The sequence below is a fragment of the Nannospalax galili genome, unplaced genomic scaffold (genome assembly GCF_000622305.1).
Source record: "Nannospalax galili isolate Female #2095 unplaced genomic scaffold, S.galili_v1.0 scaffold243, whole genome shotgun sequence".
Taxonomy (NCBI): domain Eukaryota; kingdom Metazoa; phylum Chordata; class Mammalia; order Rodentia; family Spalacidae; genus Nannospalax; species Nannospalax galili.
This window is the reverse complement of record NW_008353490.1, coordinates 4,459,553-4,469,172: the sequence shown is the minus strand read 5'-3', so window position 1 is coordinate 4,469,172 and position 9,620 is coordinate 4,459,553. Positions and strand designations below refer to the sequence as shown.

General features: G+C 38.1%; 1 protein-coding gene across 1 annotated transcript in view; it reads right to left on the bottom strand.

Annotated features, from left to right (window-relative positions):
- Positions 1 to 756: 756 nt before the first annotated feature.
- The window catches only part of CUNH18orf63 (chromosome unknown C18orf63 homolog), a 41,843-nt gene continuing 32,979 nt past the window's right edge, over positions 757 to 9,620 (bottom strand). Inside the window, exons 10-12 of the mRNA XM_008850693.1 lie at positions 9,254 to 9,437; positions 1,540 to 2,556; positions 757 to 825 (exon numbers count right to left, since the gene is read on the bottom strand). Of these exons, the coding sequence (XP_008848915.1) occupies positions 757 to 825; positions 1,540 to 2,556; positions 9,254 to 9,437 (1,270 nt within the window). The remainder of the gene's footprint in view (positions 826 to 1,539; positions 2,557 to 9,253; positions 9,438 to 9,620) is intronic.

The window sequence follows — 9,620 nt, the reverse complement described above, 5'->3', positions numbered from 1 at the left end:
ATCCTGAACCATATGAGTGCATTAAAGTTAAAATGTTTAAAACTACATAAAATACAACATGATAACATATATAGGAATAGACTTAGGTATCTATGTAGTTAATTCAAATCAGGTTGAAAATTCTATTAGCTATAGGAAGAAACAGCATTTGGTAGTTGGTTCTTAAAGAATTTGAAAGCATTCCAACAGCTCTATGCAAAAATATTTGTGGATATTTTAGTTATGTGTTTGTTCTTGGAACAGAACAGATGGCAACAAGGAATAGAATGCAATCTCCAGATGTATGATTTTATGAACTCAGTGCAGGGGCCCAGAATGATCAATTCAGGCTCAAGGTTAAGGGTAGCTGGTTCTGCAGCACTCTGGAAGTAAATTCTAACTTAACAATTAACCTTGGAGTCTTACTTAAAGTCTCTTATTTGGGTCATGCCCCAGCCGGAAGATATTCTAGTGGGGTTATACTTTTGAATGTTCAAGCAGCAGCTGCTACTGCAGTGGTTTTCTATTCTGAGAGACCCCAGAACAAAAGGGAAGGGGCCCTGAGGGGGCCTTTCTCAATGGCATTCTTCTTTGGGGTCTATACAATGTAAACCAGTTGCTTATTCAAAGGATGTGCTGTTCCTACTTCCTGGCTGTTTTAAGATTTCAGGGAATTAACAGCTTTCTTCAGAGGGGATCCCTAGGTGTTGCAATCCCAATTCAACTAGTGCAAGGAAAACAAAAAGGTATCAGTTACCTGGTGGACATTCTCTCTTTTCACATCATACTGTAGGCCTTAGGAATGATGAGAGAATTCTTAGGTTTTGCTGTATCCAAGTCAGGTGCCTATAGCAGATTGAAGAACAGCATTTTGTTACAAACTATATTATTTGCAATTTTGCTTCATAAAAGAATTGGCTTCTTTTTTATTTTTGGTATTCCATGCATGTATATAATGACTTTCTGTCATCTCCACCCCCCATTGCCCTCTTGCATTCTCCTTCCTCTTCCACTGAAACCATTCTTCCCAAGGCCTGCTCCTATTTTGCTGTCCTAATTTGTGACCATGAGTTTAATTATGGTTGCTTTCATGAGCATGAGTGGGAAGTTATTTGCTGGAGCATGGGCAACCTATCAGTGGCTACACCACTGAATAAAATAACACCCACTTTGCCAGCAGCCATTAACTGTGCATAGTCTCTCAGGGAGGGGTGGGGCTTCTTAAGTCCCTCCCCTCTCCATGTGGAAAGGTAATGGGCCCAACCTTGGGCAGGTCGCCACAGCTGCTGTGAATTCATGGGTGCAATGGCCATGTCATTCCAGAAGACACTGTTTTGCAGCATCTTCTTCCTCTGGCTCTTATATTCTTTCTTTTCCCTATTTTGCAATGCTCCCCCAGCCTTGGAGTGATTTAGATATTCAATTTAGGGCCGAGCAGAGAGCCTTCTTAATTACTGTGCTTCTACATGATTTGGGGCAAGTTATTTACATTCTTATTTAAGGGTTTTAAAGGCCTAGCCTATCATGAAGTTTTTCAGATTAAAAGAAAAAAAAAATTACCTGGTTCTTAGAAGAAGTAGATTGCCTTTGATGAATAGTATTGGAACGATGCTTTGTAGAAAATTTTGAAGACTCCCGATATAATTTTTGTCTGCAATTGTGGACTGTTCTGCTCACTAACAGCCTGTGTTCAGCCACATCAACTTCTTTAATTAGATTTGCTGATTGTTGCTGTTGCACTTGGGGATCTTCAGTTTCTACGTCTGTTTCAAAAATGTGTGGCTGTCTTTTGAGTTTTAGTGACTCGTGGCTTTTCCCCAAAATTTCTGTTATACACCTGCTTGCTAAATTGTCTTTTCCTTTCATTTGGAGGTCAACAGTGCTGTTTGTCATACCTAAGCTGTTACCTGACATCTGCACCACTGCACTAGTAGAGAATGGTTTACTTTCAATGAGGCTCACAGCCAAGTTTGTATTAGAAGCAGGGTGCTTTGTCTTATAATCACAGGACTCAGTACTTTTTTCTTGAAGTGGTCTAGGGCACTTTTGATTTAAATTTCTATAATGTACTTGAAAGTTACTATTTGTTTTTTTTCTATTATCTGGACCTAAACTCAGTTTGCCTTCCTGGATTACACTAGTTTTAAGTGAAAATGATTTAGGTTCTGTAACAGCATGCTGTTTTCTTTTCAGGTTGCCAAGTGCTGAGGTACTTTTGCTCATTTGTACTGATTTACTTCTGAATACTGGTATGAAGGTAGGGGCTTTATTGCTTTGTGAACAAAGATTTTTACATTGAATTTGTGTATTTTCTTTGTTGAGCTTTGACTCCTCCAAAAGTAGCTGTGGTGTCTTTGGAGGTCTGGGGGGCTTTCTATCTTGAAAAGACTCTGGCTGGTGGTGAGGAACTGAAAATAAGTCTGACTGTGGCCGGCTGGCAGAAGGTTCCACCTTGTGGTCTGCTGCTACTGTACCCGGGAGATGTAGAGCCCAGGTGGGTTTCACCACAGTGGCTTGAGTCAAAGAAGCTCTGAAAATTTTTTTAGTAGTCAGATTGGGTGGTTTAACTTTGTTTTCCTGAAAGGATAGAAATTAGGGAAATTTAAAGATGTAATAATGGTACAATTGAAAAGAGAAATATAAAGTATTAGAATAAGAATACAAAATAACACTAAAATATACAGAACAGCTGAAGAAAAAGAAGACACAAACGAGCCGTCTGGTGTAGTGTGTACCCTTCTCAAGGAATATTCTAACTGCTATATAAATCAATTATGACAGCTGTACACGCAGCTACTGTTGTCTTCCAAATGTACTGATGTACACCTCTGGCTCCCAGAGCCTCCCTCTCCTGTCTGCTCTAAGCAGTGGCTTCTCCTATCTCCTATGAATTCTCTGCCAGTCAGCCTACCAGCCTGCCAGGCAGTCAGAGTGACTCTTTTTCTTTCATCTCTCCAAATTCTGTACTAGTTAGCATTTATTTGTTATAATAAACAATGGCATAAGGTAAGTGTGGTCTGATGCTTTAGTGTCCATGTTCTACTTCCCTAAATTGATTCTGGCTTCTGGGAAGGGAAGAACTAGGGCTCATTTATTCTCAGCTCTTTTAAAATTACTGAAAATACTTGCCAAAAATTAAATTAATGAGGGAAGTGAATGCGTTTACAGGTAGCCCTTAAGAATAAGTGAGATTTTAACTCTAGGGCAGGACTGTCTCTGTCTTAACCTGTTTATATTTTCATTGCCTCCCACAGTGCCTGTTTGAAATACCTGTTTACTGGGTTTTGACTTCTGTAAAAAAGTAATATTTGGTAACCATATGAAATGAACATAGTGTCACTTCTTATCCTTATACAACAAAACCATGTCATGGCTTGAAACAAAAATTTTCAAACTTCTAAGAATAATGTGCAAGCCAGAACAATTGATTTTTCTTTCCAAAACTGATTTTAGTTCTTTTTAAAAAATATTTTATTATTATTAATAATTTTTTATGTGTATGAGTGTTTTTCCTGCATGTCTGTAAGTGCAGTGCCTGCAGAAGGTGTTGAATTCCCTGAAACTGGAGTTATGGACAGTTGTTAGCTGCCATGTGGATGTTGGGAACCGAATTTAGGTCCTCTGCAAGAGCAGCCACTGCTTTTAACCATTGAGCCATCTCTCCAGCCCCCAAGTTTCAGTTCATGAATGGGGCTGAGAAGAGATTTAGGAGAGACTTTAGGAACATCAGAATTATGAATAGGCACGAAAAAATATGAGACTGACTCAGTTATCTATTAGGCATAACAAGGCACATAGAATAAGTGGCTTAAAATTAAGAAACAAACAATGGGACTTCAACATATCAACTTTGGGGGACACAATTCATATACCTCTGGAGAACAAACAGGGGGATGCACTGTTTTTCAAAAGATTCTCTGTACAAAGGAGCTAACATAAAGCTAAAAGCTGTCTGATAAAACCTTGTATGCCATCTTTGTTAGACATCATATGAGCATAGACTACTACCATCAGACCAGCTCAAGAAGAGACGGCCTCTCCTGCCCCCAGAGGGCATGGTAGACTGGTGCTCAACCTCTACCTCACTCTTCCTGGTGCTCCCCTGACACTGGAAATCTCAAAGTGACATTTTCTCCGTTGCAATTAGGACTTTGATTGAAAGCCAGCCAATCAGATGCCAATCTAGACAAAGTATTTGGAAGGGGGACCTAAGGCAAAGCAATGGCTGTGCTAAAAAGTTCAATTGTATTGAAAAACTCAATTATAAATGCCTTCATTGGTTTCAGTCATAGTTAGTCAGAAGCTCCATTGTCTACTCACGAGCTCTGTGGGTATCCAGTACAGAGTTTAAAGCACCCACTCTTTTGTTACAGATAGTATTAGCTAACCTACCAATGTAACTCCCCACTAAGTACTGTCTTTGCTCTATGCATGTTATGTAGGCATAGCAATCATGAAAAAGACTCTTAAATTTGGCTGAAAGTCTACCAACTACCAGGAGATATTTTGCTAGAAGTGATGGAATCACTCTGGAGATGGAATATTTTTCCAGTGTCTTGATATAAATGCATTCAAGGACTAATTTGAAATGAATTAGAGAAAAGCAAAGAACTCTTGCTTTTTGGATCCTTGGGTTTTACAAGCTGCAGTAGAAATTTAAAAATAAGCCTATTACTTGAGCTCCCCAAAGAAAAACTCACTCTAGGCAGATTTCTAAAAGGATAAATAGCTTTATTATGATTTAAACTTTTCCAGAATATGTGTCTGTGCCTGAAATATGTTTATAATCACACCCTGCTTCTTTTTCATCTGTCTCAGAAATATACAACTGGAAAGAATAGTTTCCAGGAGACTGTTATGCCTCCTAGCTTGTCAATATATTATTTACTCATTCTTTTAATTTTTAAAATACTGTAAATAGCTGAAAGGGGTAAACTTCCAGGTTCATATTCAAAATTTATAGAAAAAAACAAAAAGGACCTATGTAAAGAGCAGATGAAATCATAACTAATTCAGAGAACTTGAATATATCTAAATAGTTAACAAGTCAAAGCTTTGTGAAATCATGAAAAAAATTATGTTTTGCTATATCATTATCATCATTATTTTTTTAGGTGTCATTGGAAAATATAGCCTCCTTGATTTCTAGAACTGACATGTAATGTATACACCTTTGTTTATTAATGTAAAATTATGTGAACTAAAAGTTTTATAGACATCTAATGACAACCTAGTATTAAGACAATTACTAAACAAAACTTGAGAAATAACTGGTATGACTATCAAATGTTCTTTATCTGTTAAAATCTGGTTCTGTGCATGGCACCACACCTGTCTGTCTTGCTTAAAGCTGAACCAGAATTCAACTAAGCTTAACTCTAACTCCTGGCTTATAAGAAATACGGGAGTTTGAAGAATATATTAACTTTAAATGGCATGATACACATGTAAGAAACTGCTCAAATTCAGAATGTGGGGTCTCCATCCTCCAGCACAAATGTTCCTGTTTCCTAGCAAATAATTGTCATAAACAATGCTATAGAATACAGAGACAAAAATATGACTAAATGACCTGAAGTGGACTTTGTTTAGATTCTAACTTAACAAAACCCCCAAAAACAAACCTTTGAGATAAATGGGAACCACAGCATGAACTGGAATTTGGTGGTATTAAAGAGCTACCATTAATTCTGTTATGTGTAATAACAACATTGAGTTATGTAGGAATACTTTTTTGAAGCTCTCATGTGGTGGAAATACATTCCACAGTCTTTATGGATGAAATAACATCATTTCTAAGATTTGTTTCAAAATATTCCAGCTTACCCCTCACCTAAAAATATGTAAAGGAGGTGCTTATATGATAGGCATGTCAGTGTTCATTTTCTCTTAAGTATTTTTGATATTTTCCATAAGTTAAAAGCAAACCTAGTTTGGCTAAGAACTCTTGCTAATTTAAGTCTTTAAAAAGTGAACTACATTAAAAAAACTCAGTAGTTATGCAGGCCTGGTTATTTTGGTCTATGAAGAACACTGGTGGGCACTTTGACCTCTGGACTCCTGAGAGGGTTAACCGTAACCATGGGAACCTGCTTTGCTGATGACTTGTCTGCTTCCTTCCTGTCTTCACTGGTGTAGCTCCCAAAGGCAGCCCCTGTGAAACATTTGTGTCCCAGACTCCACCGGAGTCTGCTCCCATAGTCCCATTTGTCTCAGCACCACCACTGTCCCACTACCTCACTTTACAGCTGAGGTAACTAAGGCACAGAAGATCAGACAGCTTGCCCAGTCATACAGGTAAGGAAGTCAAATTTGGACAGCCTGTTTCTAGAGCCAGAAATTAAATTTTTCCCCCACCAATTATGGGCTTAAATTCTAAGTGGGCAACGTATTTAACTGTGTGGACTGTGTGGTGTTAAGATACTCGTGCTCTGTGCTTCAGTGCCTCCTGTAAAATTGAGAAAATAATCCTTAATCCCAAGGTCACTACTAATAATTAAATAATACATGAAGGCAGCTGGCACACAGAAGGCAACAATGTGAATAAAATACATTCTTCTTGTCAGTAGCCAGAATTTCCAGTTAAGTGCTATTCTACACTTATGAAGTAAAACTTCATGAGTTGTCCTGATTCATAGAGCAGACATGGACTGAAAATATGAAGTATTCAATAAATATAGTTAATAAAATTCATAATGTATTAATCTTCTTAAAAGCAATTTCTTGGATTGAGATTTGGTGGGCACTTAAACTTTTAAAAATGATATGCCTGTCTAAGTTTTAATACTGTCATGTGGATAGCAAATAGAGATCTCTCTACTCATACCCCTTTTGCAGGAAATGGCCTTGCCTGTAGGCACTGATGCTCAGCTTATCATGACTTTATTTATATACAGTGTCTAGGGGGTTGGTCCTTGACCAAAGATAGAAAATCTATGGACTGGCTAGTGACAGATGATGTGGAGGTGGTCAGGCCTGAAAAGATGAATGGTCTCAGCCGTTGGTTTTGGTGAATTTCATCTGAGGATAACAGAGTCTTAAATCACCAGCACAGCTACAAAAGCTGAGAAAATGACACAAGGTGTAGTGTCAGGTCACAGGAAGTCAACACAGGAGAGTCCAATCACTGGAGCGGTGGAAATTACAATAAACAGAAACTGCTGTGTATGAAGAAAGCCGACCAAAAGACACAGTGATGGCCAACCAAAAGACACAGTGATGCAGAAAGAGATTATAGACCATGTGAATGATCTCTAGAATGCTCTTGGCCCCTGGTGGATTTCCAAATATCGTTCCAGTATTAGTATATCCCTATAAAACACAGCAAACCCCTCCTTATCAGTGTGTAATCGCGAGGCACTTTTCCAGGAGCACAGTTTTATCTACTAGTTGTACACTACCACAGGAGGTTACATTCAGAACTTCCATAAGATTTAATGCAGGAGTTTTCCCAAAATGAACCCGTGGACTCATGGAGTATGATGACAAGGTAATACTATCTTCTGCTGTACCATTCCAGTCCTCCTAGTAGACAGCTTTGAATAAAATCCAGCAGGCCCACAATTGTTCCTACCACTTTTAGATAACAAATAGCTGAGCCATGTCCAATGTCAACAAGTTCAAGCAACCAGGAAGATAAACAATCTTAAATTCGTGTGTGTGTGTGTGTGTGTGTGTGTGTGTGTGTGTAAATGCATAAGTATGTGTAAGCAGGACATAAAATACACCCAGCATCCTGATAATTTAGACTATAAATTAAGATTGTTGTTAAAAGACATCATTAAGAGAATAAGAAAGTATGCTACAGAATAGAAGATAAAGTGATTTTTAGAACCAAAAAAGAACTCAAACCTGGCTTATGTTAAGAATACCTATAAATGCATTTTAAAAGCACACATAATAGTAGGAAAATGACATAGAGGCCCTTCAAGTCAGCTATTCAAATAGTCAATATGCATAAAATCAAGAACATGCAAAAAACACATGATAATAAACACATCTGCAGAATTGCTAAATGCAAAGAGTGACAATACCACATATGAATGAGGATGTGGAACAATAGGAACAAACTCTCCTACACTGCTTAAGTCAGCATGAGGTTCTCAGACGGGTACAATCACTTTGGGAAATAGTTTGGCATAAGTCCTAAAGCTGGAAACACGTACACTGATTCTGCTTCTAGAGGACTGATGTACATGTGTCTAGGAAAAATGCCCCAGAATGTTCAATTCAGCATTACTTCAAATAACCCTCAAAGAACCAATCCGGCTGTCCATTAGCAACAATGTTCTGAACAAATTAACTGTGGCACAATTATATAATAAAATATTACATGAATATGAAGGTGAACTAACTACAGCTAAATGGAGCAGCATGGATGAATGTCACACACAGGCATGCAAGGCAAAGAGACAGACACAGTACACACACACTATGAGTTCCTTGCATAAAGTTCAAAAATAGGCATGACTAAAACATGGCTTTTAATGATACATGCTTAGTAAAAAGAACAATTCCCAAGAAAGTCACGCTCAATAGTGGTTACTTTTCTATGCTTATGTTGGGAAGCTGAGCACAGGAGGCTGCTTTTGGAAACATGGACAATTGACAATTATTTACCAAGGCATACATGTGTGTATTTTGTATATTTGTGTGATATGTCACAAGAAAAATGGATCTAAAGTGAAGGGGGACAAACTCAGAAGCAACTCTCCTTCCCCTAAACTCTGAGTCTGATTTCAAGTTAAGTTCTTCCCTTGCTATGATAAGTCTGGGGTGCAGCACAGTCCCCAAACAGTTATTTCTTCTTTCACTTGTCCACCAGCAGACAGCCTGGTGTGCTAGTTTCTTATAGAAATCAATCCAGATGCAAACACTGGCTGTGGCTTGTCTCCTGCTGAAGGTTTCAAAGTACTCTCCTGACTCCATCTAGTGGACTTCAGGCACCTACCTTCTTTTAAATAGACCTGCACCTTCATGTGAACACTCTTCACAAAATTCCCTCTGTATAGTCTCTAAAAACTCAATTTATTTGTATCTTGACAGGGATGAAACATTTCTGAAAACAGCTACCATGTGCCATGTAAAATACAATAATAACAAATGGGAGGGTAAATGGTTAAGTGCAGTAATTAATAACAACGAAGAGCGTTTGTGAAATGATGAACTGAGAAAAGTTCTTGCACAAGGGGTTGGTGTGCCACCAAAAAAGGCAAGAGATCCAAGGAGGGGGGTAATTAGAGTGTCAAACAAATGAGATAAAAACTCGTCTTACCTGTATATGAGGCTTGGTCAGCTCCCATGTGTAGTAGCATGGCTTATTTGTCATCTTTATGGGAAATCCACATATATGAGGCAGTTTAGATTTTAAATCTGAAAGAAAGTTTTTCAGCACACCTTCCAAATCTACCCTTGGAAAGAACTGAATGGGCTGACTTCTGATACAACTGAGAGGGTACCTGAGCAGGGTTAAAGAGCAACACGAAGAGATAAGAGATGTCTTATACGAGTTATAAGAGATAACAATTTTTATTTTAAAAAGGCTTACGATGGCAATGTTGAAAACACACGTAAACAAATTCTATTTTTATGTTGTATATCCCATACTAGCCAAAACTAAAAAGCATTCTTTCTACTTTTAT